This window comes from Osmia lignaria, chromosome 6 (assembly GCF_051020975.1).
Source record: "Osmia lignaria lignaria isolate PbOS001 chromosome 6, iyOsmLign1, whole genome shotgun sequence".
In the NCBI taxonomy this organism is placed as follows: domain Eukaryota; kingdom Metazoa; phylum Arthropoda; class Insecta; order Hymenoptera; family Megachilidae; genus Osmia; species Osmia lignaria.
This window is the reverse complement of record NC_135037.1, coordinates 9,445,978-9,469,423: the sequence shown is the minus strand read 5'-3', so window position 1 is coordinate 9,469,423 and position 23,446 is coordinate 9,445,978. Positions and strand designations below refer to the sequence as shown.

Below are 23,446 nucleotides of genomic sequence, written 5' to 3'. Positions count from 1 at the left end.
ATCGTGTGTATACTGGCGATGACTATAAATAGATCGGAGCTACCTGTGGAAGCTCTCGGTCCGGTACAGTTGCGAGCTAGGCGGTGCAGCATCGTGGCGGAGTGCACCACATGCCGAGAGTACACGCGGCGAGCGTGGCCGCGGTTAACTGTACAACCGCGCGACTCCGTGCAAACAGCGGGCCGTGGCAGGCCGCAATTAACCAGCGGATGACTCGCCGCTCGGCCGGCTAATAAACGAAATAAGAGGAACACGAGAATGCCAAGCACCCGCGCGCATCCTTGACATGGCCGCGATCAGATCGGCCACCACCTAGACCGCATTCCGATCCTCTCGTGACAACCATCACACGAGTCGCGCGATCAATGATCCGACTACTTCTTCTAATTACTTTTCGAAATATCTCCGATTAACCCTATGATAAATGAAAATGTGTTTCTACAGAAAAATTCAATTGATCCACAGTGAATGGTACGTTATAATTAGGTACCATTATTTTCACTTAGGTCACCTGGGTATTCAAGGTGCTAATACACGTAAATATAAATAGAGAATTTAGAATGGATAATGATCAGCGATATAAGACGCACGGTGTATCCATGAAAGGCAATTTCTCCAGCGTTCTCCAGCACCGTAATCTCATTTTAATCCGAGCATTATTCGAAGCAATAAAAACAATGAAACGGAGCGAAACAGCTCGCCACCGTTCACAGTGTGATCGCTTCTTTAGTCGCATACCAGCAGCCACGGCAATATCACTTTGTTGTCCGTTGAATGAGTCGCAGGAACGGTTTGATAGACGTTGGATTAGATCGGTCCGAAGTTTTCGAGACGGTTTTACCGGCGGGACCGCATTCCAGTTGCCGTGCACGACACGTAATAGGTGCGTAATACCACGATCCGCCATTCCGTGTTACTTTTAGCTGCAAGGATTTTCAGGAAGGACTCGTAGGAACCGGCTAACACGAGAACGCCTCGAATCGTTAAAGATGGCCTGTAGTGACAGCGCGAAACACCCTGCCAGCTTGCGAATAACACGATAAATTTTCCAATAACGATCGTCCGTAGCTCGGGAAATCGAGTGGTCGAACGGCGCCGTAAAGTTTAAACGTTCGCTGTATCGGAAGACGATTGAAAAATCCCGCGATTACGCTCGATCACCTATCAATGGAGACGATCCAACGATCGAGCTTCGCTGACGTTACGCGCTCTTAAATAACGATCTTTCGGTGAATCTTGCTTAGAGATCGGAGATACTGCCCGAGTTTTAACATCTTATTAGACCAGCAGACTTTTCCGAGCTGTAAATTTGCCCGCTTAATTGGAATCGGCGGATCTTATCGTCCCATCAAATGATCCATCGACTATTTGTCTCCTGAAAACGCCTACTTTATTTAGAAAATAAATACTGTGAATTCCGATGCAGGAAGTGCAAAATGTTGCGAATTCGTAACTTTGCAATTTTAATTCTCTGCGGAATTGAAACTTTGCAAATTTTATGCTTTAGAAATTTGAAACTCGAAGCTTTATATATTCAGAGTCTGAGTCAATTAACTTTCGTCCTGGTATCATTAAGAATATAATTTATCCTCTACGACTCGTGTATCGTAAATTAATCGACTAACTATTAATTGATACAGTGTATCGACGTTTTTTCCAACTCGCCGATTGACTCTCTTTTTTTTTTCTTACACGTTCCGCGACATTGCTGCATAGTAACGAGCTTAGCGAGGGGAAAAATCATTGTGAAATGCAATTACGCGATCGGGTCACGAGGAAGATAAACAGGTGCGACCCTCGATCGATCGATTACGAGCGGATTTGACGGATTGCACGGTGTCGCGGCTCCGCAACGAGAGGAATTGTATAGTTCGATGCGAAATGACAGTACAAAATTACTCGGATGTCCAGCTGAGATAATGGTCTTGAAGTCAGGCGAACGTTTGCCGTGTGATTGGTTCAAGTTTCCAGCGACTTGCCGCGCACCAGCGTGCTGACGGGCATTATTTATTACAAGCGTTGAACGCTTACGATGCGAGACGAAAAACCGAACGCTCGATAATCCGAAATCCACCGATTCGAAGATTGACCGATCATAAAGAAACTAAGAAAGCATCTAATACCGAAATTTCGGTGAATCCCGTTAGAATCTAACGCCACTTTCCTAACATCACACATGCTTTTAATAGGATCAATCATCCATTATCGAATCGATCAACTTAATCGTCCGCCTAATGTCTGTTATCAAATTTAACGGAAGTAAAAGTACATAGAACCCTTCAAACCCTATCGTCTGACAACCCTTGTTCCCTAAACTGTAGACGATTCCTTGGGTCTTTACTTCAACGACGGCCACCTGACGCAACAACTGCCCCGAGATGGCAGTTGTCTCGAAGGGTGGTTGGCAAGGGTGCAACAGGGCAGATGCCCCGTTGGCTCGCGATTAGAAACGTATTTCTTGAAATAACGTAACCCCTCCAAGGAAACGGGCCATTCCTCTGCTGTTCGATCGTTATCGCGATCGATCAGTCAAATTTCCATGCAAAAAGATGAAGCCGGTGTCTCGCAAGGATCTTACGTGTCGCAATAACTGCAATCGTTCTTCGTGCATGTATATACGTTTATGAATATTCATTTGATAAATCGACGATCGGAGAAGATCGTTAGAGGCGGGAACACGATGTCTGTAAATTGAATGCGTACTGTGCTGTCGTATCTGGTGGAAACATCCGTGGAAACGATGCGCGGTTCGATTAATTTTCTTTCGCGTAATTTGTTAGAGGAAAATTTACAGTCCCAATATTTCTTTTTCGTAAGTAAAAATGAATACATGAAATTTTTTGAAATTTCCAACATTCTATGAAACAGAAGGATAACATAGGAAAGAACGTTGATGAAATTTCAGTGATATTTAGAGTAGATACTTGTCGTTCGCCAGTGAACATGTGACGGCAGATCTATCATTATTACGTAAGATAGCAATTGCCTATAATAATTGGTGAATATGAACACAGAGTGTACCAGTTTGCAAGCGTAAACTGCGCGTTGCTTCCGTGCGAATTGCATTGATTCTTTTATCAAACGGTACAGCTTTTATAGCGAAAAATTGAAATTTTACAAATTGAGCAGGAACTGAAATAGACGAAATATTGATTAATTCTAGTAAACGATGATTATTGTAACTTACCCGAATTGAAATCGCTTCGTCGTCGTGGTCGTGTTCGTCGTCTGCCTGTATCCCTCGGTTACCTTCTAACCGAGCGTTGAAGTCTCTGAATATTCACTGAACACTTCACCGTTCGCTCGGCCCGTCGCACCGTTCACAATTGTCTATCATAACCGCACTGATTCTGCACAGAACAAGTTCGTCGATTATCCTTATCCCAACAGTTTCTCAACACAATTTCAATCTAAAATTCAATCCTTCCTCCCTACTTCAACTCGCGACGAAACTCTTCAAACTTCCCGATTTATTTCACCAAGGTAAAACGATTTCTTATTCGATTGAAACCGTCTGATCGAACAGCACAGAGATGATCGAATTCAAAGTCAACCGATGGACACGCGCGGATTCAAAAAATTCGTTCGATAGAAAGCCGACGTTTCCCGATCATCGTAACAGATGATTCACCGATGACACCGATCACGTCTCGCAGATGCATCCAATCGAGGGGATGTTCAATCACCGTGGATCAGGTGTTCATTAGGACTGACCGGCTCGTTGGTCACCGTTGCGCGAAACCATCCGGATCGGTGATCCCGGTGATCGCGTGGCTGGACGCGTGTGATGTCCAAGGGGTGGGGGATGGTGGTGGTGTTGGACGGGTGAAAGAGGAAGTCGATGTTCGAACGGGGATGACGATAAAAATCCTCGACGCAACTGATCACGGTTATATCGGCGAACACGCGTGTTGGTGACAAGTGTCCTCCGGTCAAAGGTGCATCCTGAACGATGAAACGAATCCAAGATGATCTCAGGATGATCTGACGCGTTCACGAAGCGTATCGTACCACGAAAATGATCGATTTTCATCAGACGGATTTGCCGGATTTCCCGCGAAGAAAACAGACGGCGTTCAGCAGCGTCCGACTTGCGCGCGACAAGGGGACACGAGGATGAGGTTTGTCGTTTATCCTTTCGGAGGACGAGTCAGCCAACGTGGTAGCACAGCCTGGTCCCGCGCTTACGTCCTACGTCCTACGTCTTCGTGTCTACGTTCGCCGTTCTACCTCGTGGAGCGTGCAGCAGGAGGCGTGCTGTCCCGGACTGGACTAGCCTGGGCCCCTGGAGTAGAGAGGGCCGGTCGCGCTTCACCTCCGCTTCACCGACCTCCCTCCACTTGTTCGCTCTCCTCCTTTATCTTTCTCCCTTGCTCTCTTTCTCTTAAACCGACCGCGTACCTTCGCTCGTTCGCGGACAACATCGAGGCTTTACCTGTCTCTCTGACTCCCCTTCTACCGCCACCGCGCAACCGGCGATATCAGCGGCCCGAAGAGGGATAGAGACGGATAGACAGATTCATTTCGGTTAAACGAAGAGATTGTTGAAACGTAGAGAGAGAAAGAGAGGGGTAGGAAATAGAAGGGGAGAGGTAACGATGAAAACGACCCCTTCTCTTACCGACTTTCTTCGAGTCCTTTGGTGGACTCGGGTACCAAGACGCCCCCACACGGTGGTGCCGACGTCTGAAGAGAACTGAATCACTTTGGAGTCGGACACGCGGCTACCATCCGTGTTCCTCCTTCCTGGTCCCCGACACGACCGATGATGTTTGGAAGGCCACGGTTGGTGAACCTTTGGCGAACTTCGATGCCTAGATGCTTTAGGATTTATCATTTGTTTTGGTAATTGAACTTTTGGTACCTACCTGAAAGCTTTAGAAATGTCGAAATGCAAAACTGCAACCGCAATCCGCAACCACTTGAATTTTTAAACCTAAAGTGTGTCAAGTTGGGGGCGATCACATCGAAGACCGTCGAAAATTCCATGGGCGACTTGGAGGTCCACGCGGAGTTATTCACACCGTCACCGTTATGGGCGGAACCGAGCGGAACCACGCTCGTTGCACAGAACAAAACTTCCCTCTCTGCCCGGTTAAATTGGACTTTGGGCAAAGTTTTATATTCCCGCGTGGCTGCTTATAAATCAACGCGCTCGCCCATCGAGCTTAACGAAGCGCGCGGGCGTGTGAAACGGATCGAACGGAAGGGCATTGAATTTTTGTCGGCATTTCTCCGGACGAAGAGACGCGCAGGATACGAACGATGGCGGAAACGCGATATCCTGACGATATCCTCCTGTCCGAAAGACTTGATTTTTCGTTCACATTTTATTAATCTTTCAATAGCTCTATCAAACGAGAATGTAGACGGTGCTTTTGTGTTATAAAAATTCAAATAATTTGCAAACGTTCACGCCCTGATATTCCCCATTAAACTATCTTATTCGTAATTAACAGTTAACGTATTCGTGGAAACATTGACCTCATTTCCGAACCGAAGGCGCGTTCGTTACGCGTAGAATATTAAAGCGTCTCGAACGGCTATTTAACGATGTACCAGATGAAAAGTCGAGCGCACGCATCCTGTCCGGCTGGTTCAACGGTCGCGCCGTAAAAAAGAAGGACTCGCAACACCTCGTACACGACCCGACCAAATAGTTATGCACCCCTTTGGCAAGGCTGCAACAGTTCTAATAGCCGTCCTCCGTCTATCCTACTTGTTTTCATTACACTTGCTGAAACAGCTGTGGCACCTGTTCCTCCCTGGCTGGTGGTGTAAGGTGCAACCTTCCCTTCAATGTCTCGCACAATTTCGTCGCGTTTCCACCCTGTAATATCCGGAATAGATGATTAGTCCCGGGGTTAATGCCACACCTACGCCTTTCCTTTCCCTCGGTTCTTTCATTTCTTTAACAGAAAAAAGCTTCTTAACTGCTTTCAGATAGATATAAATTTAGAGACCAGGCGGTTAATATTTTGAAGGCTTCCTATAAATTTAATATTATATAATATTAATTTCATAAATTTCCAATTGAAAAATAAATATTAAAAAAATGATATGGAAAGATTAATGGCTCGTCGTAGCTGGGTTAGATTCCTGGTAGATTCGTCACTGACCCCAGATGCCTTATCACCCACTCGTATCTACCAGGATCGCGACAAGAAAGGGCACAGCTACCGGAGTTGTGTACGGAGTTGATCGTGACGAAAAGGGCCAAAAAGGGCCCCGCCCATTGTAGAAACGAACTCGTTACAAGGCGTCAGGTGCCCAGGACCGTTGACGCGGCCGTTACGTACCATCCCCGTAATAATGTATGCCATTAATAAGAACACCGGCGAAGGAGGAACGTGCGTGTCTTCGAAGGAACCCTTCGCCGTCCTACGGGCCATGTGCTCACCTTCGCGAAGGGTGAAGGGCGTTTAACGGCCAAACGTGCAGCGTTCTCGATATCGGCGAACACCAGCTGATCCACATTTCTCCCTACACACCATTCGACCATGTGTTTCCCGCGCTTTTCTTCCCCTCCGGATGTGCTCTTGCTATGATGGTCTAGGAATTGAAGAACTCTAGTGGCTTCCTTTTGTCCGCGTTACTAGGCTGTTGCCTCTGGAAAAAATTCTTTAATCCCATTAAGCATCGGGGATAATTTTTAAAAAGGGAAGAAAAGATCCTCCAGAACCCTGATGGAAACAAACGCTGAAGGTAATGCATGAAAATTGGCACCTGAGAGGATGAAGGTTCAAGATAAAACCTTGCGTTGAATTAGATAGTTATGGGGGTGTGCCAGGTGTTATTTCGCCCTTGAACCTAGCAATTCTTCTGAAAAATTAAAAAGAGGCGTAGATGAAACACCACGTGCCCCGTGAATGATTATGCTCGAGGCGTTGGGCGTCGCAGGATACGCGTCAAGAAGTAGAAAATAGAAAATGGAAGAACCGAGTGGAGTGAAAGCAGGCCGTTTGCTGTGAAATAGCAGCCTGCTAACGAGTCGAAGTCACTCGAAAGCGACATTAGTTAATTTCTTGTTGCAAGGTAAAAAAGATTTCTAAACAGGGAAGATAGTGTTAGTATACACCGTGTTCGCGAGGATGCAATTTGAATTACGCTGAAAGATTAGCAAATATCTTGGCGGGAAAACGATTACCGGGGCAAACTTCGATGTAATCGTAGGTCAGAAAACGTATCCAGCAGGTGCATGCTTTCTTTCAGCCCCTCCGGACGTAGGATAGCTTGGTGTCTCTGAATGCTGGCTATTCAACCCGCTCCCTTTTTTTCCCTCTCCCTCCGAATGTGAATTTCATTATCGTCTACCGGTGAGATACCCTTATCCCCGTGAATCTGCGACTCCGCTTTATTAATTATACCCGTTTTACGGTATAAATTAGTTAGCTGCCGATAATTGCCGACTGATAGGGGAGGGGAGTATATAAATTTACGCTTTGACGAGCGTACCCTAATTGAGACACCACATCTGATATTTTTGCTCGGTAATCTTAAAGGAAAGCGTGGTTGAATTTGAAACGAAGAACGGAATGCCGGTTTCACTGATCGCAGGATTTTCTTTCGACGAGAATTGAATTGATTAGAATCCATTGCTTTCTTCTTGCGGCTTCTTTGTCAGGAGAAAGTGTCAGAAAAACAATGTTGGCACTGTGTAAGACGTCAATTGCACGTTATTCTTGTTTTCCGACTCGTTAGTTAACCCTCGGCTGGGTGTTTTGCTGATCCAATGTACGATTTAGAATTAAAATTCTTATCATTTTCTAAATTTTATACCATTCCTCTGCGCTCGATGGGGTTGTACAATTTACATCGGACATGAATAACCCAGGTGTTGTTTCATGGCTTTATCCGACGGTACGCTACTTATCGTTTCGACGCCTTCATCGGTATCTTTCGGCACCGGATTACGCAGCCTCTGGCAATATCGCATCTTCATCGTTCAATGTAATGAGAAAATAACACGAAATTACACACCCTGACCGAGCGTGCCCGACCGCTCTGGCACATTTGGTCTCCAATTCAAACGCTGGATGGACATGATGAAAGGGAAGTTGGGAATGAATCTCGCGATCGATTCTGTACCATTCAATTGTGCCAATTATTCACGGTTAAACAATGCCAAATTCAATCGTAATTAATCATTAATTAACCTGATCCACTATAAAGGATTTCGGGAAAGTGACGGTGGATTACTTTGCACTTTTTGAAAAATTACAAAAAATGTAAAGAATACGGTTTTATTTCTGATGAAATGTACAAATGGATACCTTGGCGAAACATAAATGATTCAGTGAAGAAACGCCTATTTATCCTGGCCAAGGTATCAAACGTGAATATGTTGTTAGCCTCTCAGCAGCCTCTCAACCGGTCTACCTCTTCACTGTATCATCCAAACACTCGAGAACTTCTCGCTCAAGGCTACAGTCGCAATGGACCTTGATGTTCCACCTGATGACAAGACGCGTGTAACCACCTCCTTCGTGTACCCTTACATCAAATCGTGAAAGGATCTTCGATAAATACGACTGGAGGAAATTTTCTTTGACTTTCAACAGGAATAAAATCTGGGATTTCAAAGGTTCAGGGGTCTAAGAATCAACTTATAGCTAAAGAAATTATCAAATCAACTTTATTCAGAATTAACCAAATATTTAATTACACTTAACGCTATTGAAAAAGAATGAATTTGTCACACGGCTGCCATTGCACGAAAATCAAAGTTTGGCCTTAGGTCCGCGACCCATTTCGACCGAACGGTGACCGTCGCTGGTTGTTCCTGGTCCGTGGTGGGGTCATTCTAGTGTCGTGGTCGTGGAGGTAGCCGGAGGGAGGGGGAAAGAGGGCCCGGAGGGGCCAGAGAGCAGCGTCGGACACGGCCGCGGGTGATTACGTCGCCTGTCGGCGCGGAACTGTCTCCTCCTACCCGCGGCGCCCACCGGGCTCCGATTGGTCAGACTCCCTGCCAAGGAATCGTACCTTACCTCTCTCTCTCTCTTACACTCGCTCTCCTCTCCTCTCCTCTCCTCTCGTCTCTTCTCCGCTGGTCCCATTCGCCGTCTCGCTTTTTCGAATCATCGTTCCCCCATTTTTTACTGGGCCCTGCCGTTACTCCCCGACGCGGCCTCTCTCGACGCTGTCCAGCGTTGGCCGACGACGTTCTCTACCTGCGCGCTTTTTCTACTTTTCTTTCTGTTTCGTTCACCTTGGCTCCTTTTCGTCACCAGTCAGCTCGACGTTCGGCTGGCCCGCTACCATGGCCGCCCTTCGCTTCCGCTTACAAATGTTCTTCAAGATGTCTGCTGTTTCAAGATTCATTCTGGAGGATAAAGATGAGGGTAATGAGGAGAGACACGTATCATTAACAAAATTAACACACAAGAATTTAAAAATTCTGAATTTAATTCAGTTAAAATGTAGAAAAATCCAGTCTTCATTTAAATATTACAAGAATTCATATGAAATTGCGTGATCTTATTACAGCACACTCACAAGCGTTCTGATGAATTTATCCGGTCGCGTTGCAGCCGTTTGCACGCGATTCCGCGGAATAGCCAGCCGTATGCAAAAAGAATTTCGCTCCCGTAACGAAGTGAAAATTGCTCGCAACCGACTCTGCCACCTTCCTTTTACATATAAACGATACGCCACCGTTAGAGCATCACCCTACTTTCGTTTCAGACGGAAGCACTCAAGAATAGGTCGATGAATTTTTCCCCATTTCTTATTGTTTGTTTTTCGTTTTTGCCGCTTCGAGTATGACACTTCCTGACAAGACTGGAAAACGTTTGAAACTTTTTGGCGTTTCGTAACGACAGAATAATGAAACTTCAACGAGGCGCCATTTTGTTAAAGAAAACGAGAGAATTTGCTTATGATGTGTTCAGGACTTTCACGATGATTCGAACGGTTTCGACAATGTCAATTATCGAGCGTTCTCTTGATCAAGTAACCGTGACACACCTTGCTCATCCAACAGACGGTGGTACGCGATGGTGGTCCGTTTTACCCGAAGCGATTCATCTCGTGGTGATCCAGTCCGAACAATTCTCCCACGAGAACTTTGCGAATTATGGATTCTTTCTAACGGATGATGACCGCGACAAATCTGTGAACAATGATGCAAAACCGACCGGCTATTATTGTACCGAGAAACCGACGTTATTACCGAGTCGAAAGAAAACTACTTAACAGTCGTGCAATGCTAAGCTAGCCAGGGAAATTTCTTAGAGAAATGATCCTTCTTAAGAGCAATTTGTGCTTGTGGAAAAAAGGAACAACTTCATTTGAAGATTATTACACCGGATCGCAACGTCGATGCCACTTACAAACAAAAATTGAATATTAACACTGTAATCGCACCATCAATTCTAACTCTGTTTAAAATACAAGAAATATGAAAATTGAATACTGAATTAATCTAAGTAGACACTTGGATCCAAATTGGAGATAAGGGGATGAGAGTATTGCAACAAATTTAGATAGCAATCTGTACGATCAAGTGCTGTCGTTTCAACAGTCTCGGACGGACTGATAAAGTTTAGAAGGAACGGGTCGTCGGCACGCTTCTGAGAATACTTGCACCTGGTCGCACCTGTCCGCCGATACGATCGTTGTTGAGCCGTATCAACGATGTTACTCGGAGAAAGCAATATTACCGGATGGAGATGTATTTGTTTAGCAAGATCGACGATATCGTAGCAGAATTCGAAGATTTCGATGCACGGGGCAGGAGATCGAATCGATGAAGTTCCATTGTGTGGAGATCCAGATCAGATACGCATCGCGAAAGATCCTTCTTTCGTCGCTAACAATGTGGTTACGATCTTCGAATGTTTCTGCTTTTATCATTCTTCGCGATGACTTTAACGATAAACGTTCTATGATACGGGGGTGACTCTTGAATCTTCATAGGAATCTTTGCCAGGGTAAACCTGCCTGTTTCTCCCAAAGCGTGTACTGGCTTTCCCAATATTCTAAAATTTCATAATTTCTAAATTAAAAAATGTCCAACTGATCAGGCCCACCCCCGAAAAAATCTACCCGTTTCCAAATCAGCTCCTATGTAATCCATTTAAAAGGGAGAGAAAACGATAGGGAGGGTCCGCAGGTGGCGTGAAGAGGTAGAATATTGATGTTTCCAGTGGCACGTAGCGTCAGCTAAACGATAAAGGCTGAAACGAGGGTGTCGGAGCGGTGCAGCCGGTCGCACCTGTCTCACGCCGCGGTTCGTTCGCTTCAACAGCGGAGTCTCTTTAGTTCCGTGGGCATAGGCGCGAGCGCCGGGGGTTGTGATCGCTGGACCATGACGAACAACCAGCTCTCCGCGTACTTCTAGGTAAACGTAATCGTGCTCTACCCTGCCGAGGAGAACGATCGATCGCATGCATTTCATCTTTCTTCTTCCACCAAAGTCGAGGAACAATGGAGGCTTACATTCTTCAAGATACAGGTGCATATGCAGAAAGTTTCATTAACTTTCATTAAGTTTCATCCAATGTTCCAGGAAAATAAGAAGCCCAGGTAGATTATCTTTTCTCAGCGATTACTCATTAACCTCTCTATCTCAGCGTGAAATTGTCTAAAAATCCCACGGTGTGGCTGTCTGTTCAGACGTAAAACAATTTTGAATTGGCCAACAATTAAAGGTACTCCCTCTGTTACAAATAATTTTTGTTTTCGTCAGAACTCGTCGAGTTTCACTCGTCTTTGTACATTAAACCGAAGTATTATCATTTTCAAGAAAGATACATTTCACGCACATTCACCGAAAAATACACGAAAAATTGAGCGGAAACGTAAGCCGTGAAGCGTAACACCGGGCAATCTTTTACGTGGACCACTTGTTGCGACGATAAGAAAAGAAACCATGAAGTTCGCGAAGGGAGCACAGAGAGGCCGTGTTTCTGCCAGCAGACCGTTCAATCACGCTGGCCAATCACTGTTGTCACGGCCGAAAACGCGATTCCTTTGATCGTCGCTTTAATTATCCGCCACCGATTCACTACACCGGTTTTTGTCCCCGCGTTTAAAGGGGAAAACAGAAACGAAATCCATAGTCGACACCGCGATCGATTACCGGCTTGAAACACCTGTTAAACCGGCCACGGATCTCGCCACTGTCATTAAAACGATCTACAAAGATTCGCTACTGTTACAAGCACAGAAAACGATCGAAAGAAACAGTTTACAAAATCGTATTTTTCTCTACCCCGCGAAATTGCGACAAACTGTGACGTGTAACACAGCCTTTTAATTTTCTTTCAATTTTATTGGGATACGATTCGATGACAGGTTAATTAAAGAAAGAACTACTGTATACGTCGTTAGCTCTTTAACGACAAGAATATAACTTGGCCTGAGGAGGAAGTTCGGTTAATTAAAAAACCATCAGATGTAAAAAAAAAAAAAAAGAAAATGAAAGAAGAAGTAATCATTCGCGTAGTTAAGTTTCACACTATCACGATGAACGTTTTTCCTTCCACGAGTCTGGATCACGTATCACCGCAACGAGATGAAGGCTGAGCATCCCGGTCGCGCTCGCGCGTTCATTCAACGCGTTTCTTCTCTTATGAATGAGCTCGGCGATCTGTCATTAGCATAGTCACGATCCACGGCGACATCGCGCGTCCTCCCGTACCGTTATCCTCGTTGCCTTGCCACCGGCTAAATCGTTTCCCGATGTAAATTGCACCCGCTGTAAATTGCATAATCATCTTTAACGGGTCACGTTCGATCGTATGAAAACGTTCCACGTACCTTCCAGACACGTAACATCGTCTGGCAAAAAAGGATCCTCGCGAAAATTGCTCGTGAAAACACCGTCTTCGATTCTTTCTTTCTTTCTCTGCCCTTTCGATGATTCTCTGATATAGGTAGAATGATTGTGAATCGAAGTTCTTATTTTTAAAATTTACGCGAAGGTGCATTGAACCCGAATGAAAAATTTTTGGCTTAAATTCGACCCCGTTCGATCATCGGGAAGCAGTCATAATGCATCGGTAAATCAGCTCGAGCAGATTCGAAAAGGAATAATAAAAGTGCAAAGAGGGTGCTGATCGAATCACGAAGAGGCCGAAAACGATTTCAGGTGTGAGCCATTGGTCGAACAACCCTGGCCGGTATATTATCCGGCAGGCTACTATGAACAGTTCGGGTATTAGCATTCCCGCCGGGTGTATTATTTACACGTATAGACGAGACAGGGCTGCGGTCGTGGCTGTAACACCAATAATCGCCACCGGTCTCAGACTCGGGTTAGATTAAATTGGGACAGGTAGCAGGCGAGATGAAGCGAAGAGTATCGAAGTCACGTGCAGCCTCCGCGCGACCGGAAACATGGTATAAAGGCAAGCCGGGATCGTAAAGGGCCGGCAGCCCTCTTTTTCCTGCCTCTCAAACGATGCTGCTTCTCTGTAACGATTGTAGATCGCTTCAGAGAGAAAACGAGACCGTCGAACTACATTGATTTCTTTGCTCTTCTAATCGTTTGAGTGATTAATTAGAAGGAGGTTAAATTAAGTACCGACTAAATTTGAAAGCTAATTATTGTTTTAATTTCCTCTGTAAATGAACTGTTCGATTGAAATTGATTCGCTCTCGATCCCTGGGAATTGTATGCATCGCACGGTGGTTCGTCAATTTTTTTTTCCAAGGTTTCACTGGTATGCGTTCACCAGCATCCTAGGATCGGTTTTGCCGATCGTGGAGATGGTCGCGTCGAGCGGAATGCACGCAAGAAAGTGGCGAGATGAAAGGCGAGGACGCCCGATTCCGATGGCCACAGGAAGAAGCCTGGCCACGGGATTACGTGGACGTTGAGACGACACCGATGTTCCTCGAGCGGTGAAAAAGATTCACCGAATTCCAAAGAAATCCATCGGCGTACCTTCTTACGGAAGACGTCGCGTTGTAAGCAAATACTACGATACTTTTTCCACCACCGCTTCCTGTCTTGTTTTCAACCAATTCCGTGATAATTCGATGCTCAATGTTCTGTACCACGGAAACAGGGTATTTTACAAAATTATTCCCCGGTACGAAGCTTCGCGAATTCAATTTTCAACGAACAGAAACATCTATTACGACATTTACAACGCTGTTACTTTCGTTTGCATTCTCTTCTCGGTTTCGTTAGCTCACGAACAGTTCGATCAGCAACCTTCCCGCTTTCTACTTTTCATACTTCCCTTTCGCTTCGTGCCTCCCTTTTATCTCTGTTTCAATAGATTTTTACGAGTAAAGAGATTCTTAAAGGTGCACGAGCTCGATGTGACACGAACCCCGTCCCGCAACAAGCAAATCTGTGTCAAGTCGAAGCTCAGCATCGATACAAGCCGATAGTTCAGCTCTGATTCGCATTGACTCTCGTTGCAACGGGCCAGCAGGAGGCTGTGATATACTTTCTCTTAATTTATGATACAAAGAACAGTGATAAGGGCTCTGTGCCGTGGCTATGAATGCCACGTTTCAAACCCGCGACACATTTAACGCGTCGAAAGTAAAAGTCTGATTACCATTGATAGGAGGCATTTTGCAATCACGGCCTAATCCAATTTAATGGTTATCTAATACTTCTTCGAGTACTATTTACACTTGGAAATATTTTTTCTATTTTCTATTCCATTCAGCTCGCAATCTTCAGAAAACAAAAAGTAGGGAAAATTTCAAAAAAATTGAAATTTAGAATTTGAAAAGTGGAATCAAAATTGTTTAAAAAGAGGGTAATTCTTGTTATATTTAAAAAATATTTTTTTCGTTTGTTTTAGCGGCTTGATTTAGTCGTTAGGAATGGATCGAACGTTCCTGCGCCGGAGGATAATGACACGAGCGTGTCTGCATAACGAGATGGAAAACGGCGGCAGTAAAGTAGCGGCGACAAGCGTTAAGGTATCGTAAAAGCGATAATTCAGCTGGTTTATCAAGCGCGGCGGAACACGGTCGCGAGCTGTCTTTACGACTGATCGATATTAATACCTATTGTTAAAAACGTAACAGCGATACCGATCGACGAGCCCGAACACAAATTGCCGAGACACGCGGGGCGTTCCCGCGTTTGAATTCGAATTAATATAGCGGTTATGGTCGACCCGTTGGTTCAATGGTTTCGCGAACGAACCTTGTTCTTTGTCGACGTCTCTTTCGTTCGTGGTTCACCAGATTATCTCGATGACTTTACGAATGTCTTTTCGAGCCCCGGTTACGAACCGATCTCGCGGTTCGATTACCGGTAACTCGATTATAATCATCGCCATGGTGGATTTCTCAGCTGAAATATTTTATTATTTTTTAGAACTTTTAATGATGGTGAAATTATGAGAAAATTGGAAACGAGAGAGGGTGAATTGATCAATTATTCCACGGTTGATATAAAGGGTGAAAAGTTTTTTCTTTCATCTAAATCAAAAACTAAAGAATCTATAAAGTATCCTAAAAATGTGATCAGAAATAAGAAATCCAAAAAGCCACCCTTAATTTTCCCCACCTTCTGTCCAAGCCGGTATTTCTCCGTTGATCCGCAGCAGGGTATAATAACTCGACGTCCGCCCTCTCTGATCTATAGCAGTGAAAGCTAGGTGTGGAATAAGAGGCGTGACAAATCGTAGAATCAGGTCGATCAATGTATGAGCTGCGTAAGTTGCGTGGAGTACACCAGTCTCGAAAATTGCAGTGTCGTTACACGATTGTACACACCCGTATCTTGTCCCTCTTCCCCTAGTAAATCTCGCATACTAACACGTAACCTGTCAGTGATTAATCCTCGTACACACGCCCATAATTCGCCCCTGAATTAGCTCGTAAACGGGCCGGCTGGGCGGATTAAATAAGAGCTTTCCGATACGGCTTCTGGTCTTATCTGCGCTACGATTCCGTGTTATTAGCCCTGACATAAATTGATTTATTCGCGTCCTCGCACCGACTGGTTTCACGATTCTAATTTTTCTTTCCTCCGCGATTTTCCGTCCGTTTTTTCTCAATCGTTGCGGTTTCTTTTATTACAACGACAAGGAAGTCGACGCAAATTCAAGCTTATGATTATTTTCAATTTTCTGATGATACGAACGTTGGAATGATTTAGATGTTTTTGAGTAAGTTTCAAAATTTTCAAATATCTTGAAAAATTGATAGAACGATGAAAGGATTCTTAAGTATCATCTTCATCGAAGGTGTCCATAACAAATGACAAAGTTACGTAAATTTGCTTAATACGATAGCTGCACCTTCCGTGGCCATTCTTCATCTCTCGCAGAAGTCCAGTCAAACCAGTGTAACACGAAGAACGAAGGCAAAAAGCACGGCCATTGTTAGTAGTTCCTGTTACAGGCTACCAGCACAATACCATTGCACGCTTCCTTTGCAACCGTGAAAAATAATCCGGCTTTGTCTATGATGTGCGCCACAATACGCCACTCGTGCAAGCTATCGCCTGGTCCCGCTTCAAATGTGTTTTCAGGGTAAACTCGCGTTCCTATGCCTCTACGATCCGACAAATGATACTTTTATTTTCAATTATTTACGTCCAATCTATAATTATTAAATTTTGAAATTTTCTAGATTTAGGATTCAGAATGAAATAGAATGTTTTATTTTGAAAAATTGATTTATAGGCCACAGTTGTTTCGAATATCGTCAGTGGAAACTTAGCAAATTTCACTGTAGTAAAATTTTCATTTAACAAAGTGCAATGTGTAACAAAGTGTAATTACAGGACGAGTATTTCGGCACGTAATTTGATTTCGCAAATGAGCCGTCCACCGCTTAATATTCATAATTCCCGCACGTTGGATAACCGGTTATACAATATATATTGCACAACAATATAGCCATATAGAGAAAGAGAGAATTCAGAAGTGAAAGGTAGATGTTAGAAGCAAGAGCGAACTGGTGGCCCTACCAGAAAACAGAGGATTTTGCTGAGTTAATTCGAACTAGTGGGACAGGAAGACGAGATTCGGCATGGGTTTCGACGGTTCTGCTTAATGGACACAAAAAACTCAGGAGTCCTGTGTTACTAAAAAGAACAAACCGTGAAATTCATAAAATCATTTCGATGTTGCCCACCTACACTGCTACCCGTAAGTACTTAGACACTTGCTAGGACCTGACACGAAACTTCCCCAAATGAACTAACGCTAATTAATTTCAAACATTTTATAAGTAAATTCATGAACGATAATGTATATAGCTTCGTGATTTCATAAACAAGCTATAAGTTATCGCAATCCCCTTTCACATTTCATAGTTAACGATTTAATTAATCGAAACCCGTTTGTTAATTGCACAGGCACGAAAATTGTGAGCGCGCATCGTAAACGATAGGAAAATTTGAATATTGATTTCCAACTAATTTGACGGTGGGTTAATATCAGAGGAGATCATGATAGAGAAAATGATTTTCAAAGGCAGGTGTAGGAAACCGTAGAATTAAGTCCGCAGATCAATTTGTCGCCTGATTTCTCTTTGCAGAGCTGAGTCACCGGCCTTTTTGCTCGCTTCACGGTGAATCGAAAGCAGGTGGGATTTCTTAGATGTAGAAATCTTTGTGCTGTCGCAAAACCAACGATCAATCGAATGGATTCACGTTTGATCGATGTTTGCCAGCCGATTCGAGGCGTCGTTAGATTTCATTAAATCCTTAGGTTAGTCTTTAGCTTCGCATTAAAATCGTTAATTATTTTACGATAAAACGGTGGGTGGGTCCTTCGAATCCGTAATAGCAAGTGGCCTCAAAAGGCAACGGGTTCCCGGTACCACTTCCGGGACCCACGTCACGTTTCACCCAACGAGCTCTGCCGAAAAGTACAACGAAGTAAAAAAGAATAAGAAGAAGACAGTAAGAGAAAACAGTAAGAATGAAAGAGAATGAGAAAATCAGCGCACGGGTACCATGGACGGCACGGGGTCAAGCTGGCCCGCAGGGAAGAATGGCAACGTTTAAAGGGGCTTAAAGTCATCGGGGACGTAATCGGCCCTGTCGATCTTCGGTGGCCCTCTCGTGGTGCCATAATCCCGAGCAAAGGAACCATCGGTTCTCCTCCATTCAACGGCTGCTCAACCAGTTGGCATTGATCATTGTGTCTCAGAAGAGATCGGCTCATAATAGGCCACGTCGTTTCCATCGTTGCTCGGTGCTGATACGAGAATAAAGACTCTCGATCGAGAAGAGACTCGCTTTTTCTCTCTTCATTGTGTCCTCGAGGAACGTGTCCAAGGATCGTGCCGGTTCTGGCACGCACCGACTATCGAAAGCGCGTCTCCGCGTCGACTTGCAACCAGGGACCAGGGTTGCCCCTGATAAGATCGTGATCGATCGTACGCGAGATCGATGTTTCCTCCGTACCCTGTCGATGAATTCGTCGGCGGAATATTTCAGCGTCGAATTTTAGGACTACGTGGACGAGATTTCGTTGTAAATTCAAAGCGTACGCTTTTGGATCTTCGATCTCGCCGCGTGATTTTTCAAGTTAAATTTCAACCGTCTTGCGTGTACGATCAGCCAGACGTAGAAGTCTGGCGAATGTGGGATGAATGAAAATACGGGTACTTGAGTAAGCTTAAATTACATTTCATTCATGCAGGAAAAGCAGACACGCGGGAGTCGGCCTTCCGGCTCGCGTTGCGCACGTAGAAACGGCAGAGCTTCTGCGTAATAATAGTCGGCCTATAATGTGTATTATCCAGACATCCTCCTTTTGCGTGCAGCTTTTCCTAGCCACAGACGATCGTTCGATTGCGACAGCCATGCTAATCGCGACGATGTTTCGCGTTTTCTCAACCGTTTGCGATTTCAAGCATTCGATGGAAAGTTCACGGGGAGTTGAATTTTATATTTCTACCAACCGGGTATTCTGTTTTCTTGGCACCGTTTAACTTGGATTTCATAAAAGTGTTGGTATAATTGTTTAACCGGTGAAAGTGGACATCCTTTGCGAAACACGAATTCTGGAAAGCACTGCTGGCTTTAATCGCGAGTCATCGAGCCGCCGCGCCGCGTCGTTTCAATGGGGGAGTATGGTGTACAGGGGACAGGAAGGGGGTAAAAATCGGTGAAGAGGAATCATGGCTGGATGCACTCCCTCCCTATGTTCACGCAGTTTTACCGCCGAGCCACTGCTTCTATGTTTTTCGAGGGGAACCGACGACCTGTTGAGCCCACAGGAATCGTTCACGATTCGTTTCGAATAGTTTGAAAAGAATATCGTCGCTATCAAAATTCCAAGGTCTTTCAAGACTTCTATGTTTATTTCATTTTAAGTAATCATCAAAGAATTTCTCGTTTAAAAACGTTTCTATGCACTTTCACCCGAATCTTTCCCAACAGAAACTCGTCGACTCCACGATTCGCAACGTGAAAATCAAAGTAACCCGCTGAAACAATATGCTTTCCAGCGACGCGTCACGCTGCTCCACTTTCCCTTCTGTCTTTCCCTTTTTTTAATGACACTCATCGGGATCGTCGGTAATGATCGGCCCGAAACGACAAATTATATTTTGCATAATGTTCTCCTCGGTGTACAGAGGGGCGACAAGTGGCGTATAAAAAGAGAAAATCGAACGACTCGCAACCGTTAGTTTCAATCCAATGGGACATCCGAGGGTGACGAAAGTCGCGACGATCGCGATCGTCCTCCTAGCTTGCTACTTTTCCAAATCCCATGGGATTTTCCATGGAAACGATCGAGGGAAGTCGATCGAGAGGAGGCCACGAACGGCAGGTGAATAAACTTCTTTTTTAGAAAATCATTGGAATTTAATTTCTGCGGAAAATGAGATTAATTTTTGATATCAATATCATGCGATGTGGTCTATTTTTGTCTTATTTCAAAGTATAATTTTAATTTATAACGAAAGATCTTAAATTGAAACGAGATATCCACACCTGTCAAATTTTGAAAAGGGAACTTAAGATAAAGTAGAATCGAATGGTTTGTAAATTCGGAAAGCCGGTGTTTCCAGGTATAGCCGACGAGGCCATCAGTAGAATTTTTCGAATTATCTCGACCGGGCCGTCGAATGAAAAGGATGACGAGCAGCTGGTGAAGCTCGTCAAAGAAGAAATCGTACGAACGGCTCAGAGCATCAAAATGCCATCAGGATCCATCGAAGCCGCCGCTAGAAGAGCTCAGAAATTAGTAATCGAATTGACTGCGGCTTATACCACCGCCATTTACAAATCGAAATCCACCGAGGAGGCCAGATTTAATTTCATGCGTTTCCAAAACTCTGTGCAACAGATCGTTGATTTTATAAAGAGCGGGCAGTTTGTTGTGTAAAATAATATATCAAATAAAGCTATCCAACGAACGATTAATCACTCCAATTAATCCGATTATTAATAAAGACTGATTTATTTTTCGTAAGACCGAATGTAATAAAAGAGAAAAGACTGAAAACGACAGAATATGGGGTAAACGATCCAATTTTACCGTTTCCCATCGAGTACGGTAAGAAACGTTATCGATCATCAACAAACGACCGACGAATCTATGGAGAACATCGTACACGTGCCGGCAACAATTTCCCCGTCGAGATCGTGAGGATATCTTTTTTTTTTTTTTCTTCCTTTCCTGATGGCCAGTGTGTGGCAACAAAATTATTCCCGCTGACGTATGAGTCAGGGCAGACGATCCATTGTAAAAGCGGCATGGGCTCATAATCTGGCGATGTAGGATCTCCAGGCCGAGCTGACCGGAACTGCGCCTATGCTCTCTCGCCGGAAGTGCCGCTGCCACATGTAGTAATATAAATTATAATGCCCTTACGGTTTTTCCTTTCGCGGATTTGCATTTAAAACACCGGAATGGCATTGTGGTCGAAATCCGATTTTCATGGAAATAAGAAAACCCGCCGGTGGTACACGGTGCCTCAACTTCCATGTCCCTCGCGCAGTGGGACACGCGGTTTTCGCGTGTAAGATAAAACTTACAGAGAACAGAGGGAACAGGGAATACCGCGTTGATTTCCATCGAATCGTGCCAAGGCTAATCGAAGATCAAATCTGGAAACGATTCGCTTTCACCCGCTCGGACAATGGATTCTGAAGCTTTTCTAATTCTTTTCTTCTCCGTGTCTGCTAATTTTTTGGAACATCGTTAACATGGAGCTTGGGCACAGAATATAATTAATTAATTATCTGATGTGTAGTTCGAAAATTACGAAGGATATCGTCAAAGGACATTGCAAAATTTTACATCAATAACAGAATATTAGGAAATCGATATTGCAGAGGATTAGACGGAAAACCTTCCAGTGGATTTCTATCTAACGTTGTACAATTTTCCAAGGACCTGCGAGATTCAGGAGAGACAAGGATATCTTGAAAAATTATGAAAATTAGAATTACCTAATCAAGATCTTAAGGATATCCTCAAGGATCATATTTTTATCACAAATCATTCGATTTGAAATTAGAAAAACATTAGATACCAAAGGATATCTCGTTCAAAATGAAAATACCTAAAACCCTGCCGATAATTCTGAACCTGTTCTCCAGTAGAGTTTCTCCACAGGATTTTCCAGGGTTCTAAGAAACCACAGGAACAGGAGGGTACGAAGGACGTCGTGGAGGAAGCTCGTCGTGCCTGGCTCAGAGTTACGACGGAGACTCGCGTCGTCCGTGGATTTTATATGGGAAACTGATTCGGCCACGAAGCCATGGAGGATAATATAACACCGGGGCATTTTGTTTTGTTGCGCAACAGGATAATAAACATCGTTCGGGCCTGCTACCGTGCCGACTAGATAGCTACAACGATGAAACAATGCGGCATTGTCCCGGCAAGCCGAACCGCCAAAGCACAGCCGAACCCAAGCACCGTGCTAAGTCATGAACGGCATTGCACGCGGTCTTAGAAGCTGGCTAACCGAGACTTGACCCTCCAAAGTGTGCTACCATTGGAAAAATCCCTTTTCTATATCTGCGATCGTTTCTTCAAATAGTAAATCCTTAACTATGAATCTCAAAAACAAGAAAATAGTTAGGACTGTCAGTGACCCTACGAACTATTTTCTATTTTTATAATTTCCTTAATTTTAGAAATATTGAAATCTACTTCGCGCTGAAAATTATTTTATAAATCCTCCTTAAATCGTACAGTGTCTTATGGAGAACGGAGTAGCCGTACCGCTTTACAAATAATTCGAAACGAAGAGAGTCAAAGGACGATTCCTTCGGGAATAGATTTTTCCGGTAGGAAAGGCGGCTGGCTCGATTGTTCGCGGTTGGAACAGTGCAATGAAAGCTCGATAGTAGGAACAAAAAGCCGTGAGGTAGACATAAATAAATAGGTGGTGGGTGTGGTTGGTAAGGCCGCACACATGGCGTCGTGACCCGTCTCTTCTCTTCGTGAGCGCAGGGCTCGCTTAAGTTATGCCCTACGGAATGTTGCTGCTCCTGCTTCTTTCGGTGTCGTGGCTAAACGCAGTTTCACCGTGCTCTGTTTACTTCCACCTCCTTTTTCTATCACCGTGCCATTTCGAATACTCGTTTTAGATATTTCATACCGTACACGACATGTCAATTCGAATGACGGAAACGCGTGTTCCTTCCCAAACTTAGGCTGCTCGATTTTGTGGAATTTTATCCTGACAATTTTCCCATGGGTATGTTTATTCTTCTGCGGGAAGAATCGGTAAAAATGCGGGGCACGCGTCGCGTCCGTCGAAATCGTGAGGACGATGTTGACCGGATAAGCTTCGAACGAATGGCAAAAATGCGGAAGCTGGACTGATCCCGTTCCTTGATGGTCTGAATCCGTTTTTTTACTCTGTTCGTTATCTTCGTGAGAATTCCTTCACTCTGTGAAAAAGGACCGAAGGATGAAATTCAACCCCCGTTTTACAGTGGCTCCGAATCGCAAAGTAAGCGTTGCCATTAATTCAAATTTATTATGTATAATTGATTAATAATCGATGCGCTATGGATTTCTTTAATACCGACCATTAATCTCGAACTTCTAAGAAGGACTTCCCGAGGAATCGTGTGCCGAAGGCGAGGAAAAGTTAGCTAATATTCAAGGCAACGGTACAACAGTCGCCCGTTATATTATAAATTAGAGTCGAATAGAAGATTCGCTTCACAAACTACGTGAATAATTTATGTGCAGACACGAAAACCGCGCGAGCCTCTCGCACTGAAACATGAAGGATTCAATGGCGTATCAAATATCGCACGAAATATCAATTACTAGAATTCCTATGGATCCTTTCGACTTGTTAACACCTTCTACTTAGTGCAACCTGTGTCTGATTTACGTGGCAAGGTTGATGCGAGTGTCCAGGAAGGAAATCAGATTTCAAAGATGGATCGTTTAGAACACGACACGAGTTTATGTTCTCTTGAAAGTAACAAATTAGAAAAATTTTAAAAAATAAATTCTTGCAATATTAGTTTTCGAAATACGGTGATTTTTGTGGTGGTCATAATCGCCGCAATGAAAATAGA

General features: G+C 44.2%; 2 protein-coding genes and 1 long non-coding RNA gene across 6 annotated transcripts in view; 2 read left to right on the top strand and 1 right to left on the bottom strand.

Annotated features, from left to right (window-relative positions):
* The window catches only part of sv (paired box protein shaven), a 105,358-nt gene extending 101,061 nt beyond the window's left edge, over window positions 1-4,297 (bottom strand). Inside the window, exon 1 of one of the 4 annotated variants that reach the window (XM_076688546.1) lies at window positions 3,188-4,297. The gene's annotated coding sequence lies outside the window, so the exon portion shown is untranslated. The remainder of the gene's footprint in view (window positions 1-3,187) is intronic. The other 3 variants (XM_076688545.1, XM_076688547.1, XM_034331930.2) reach the window with 3 other exon arrangements.
* LOC117607810 (uncharacterized) overlaps window positions 1-15,039 on the top strand; it is a 112,601-nt gene extending 97,562 nt beyond the window's left edge. The window contains exon 3 of the long non-coding RNA XR_004582244.2: window positions 14,772-15,039. This is a non-coding gene — a long non-coding RNA (uncharacterized LOC117607810). The remainder of the gene's footprint in view (window positions 1-14,771) is intronic.
* Window positions 15,040-17,547: 2,508 nt separating this feature from the next.
* LOC117607806 (uncharacterized) lies at window positions 17,548-22,294 on the top strand. The gene is made up of 2 exons (XM_034331943.2): window positions 17,548-19,718; window positions 19,960-22,294. Exons 1-2 carry the CDS (start codon window positions 19,586-19,588, stop codon window positions 20,274-20,276), a joined length of 450 nt encoding a protein of 149 aa, XP_034187834.1. The 5' UTR covers window positions 17,548-19,585; the 3' UTR covers window positions 20,277-22,294.
* Window positions 22,295-23,446: the final 1,152 nt, after the last annotated feature.

Bases quoted from the DNA above. Each gene is read 5' to 3' on its own strand.
- LOC117607806 (XM_034331943.2), top strand. From the start codon at position 19,586: ATGGGACATCCGAGGGTGACGAAAGTCGCGACGATCGCGATCGTCCTC. The intron at 19,719-19,959 runs GTGAATAAACTT...CGGTGTTTCCAG, and splicing joins GAGGAGGCCACGAACGGCAG to GTATAGCCGACGAGGCCATC.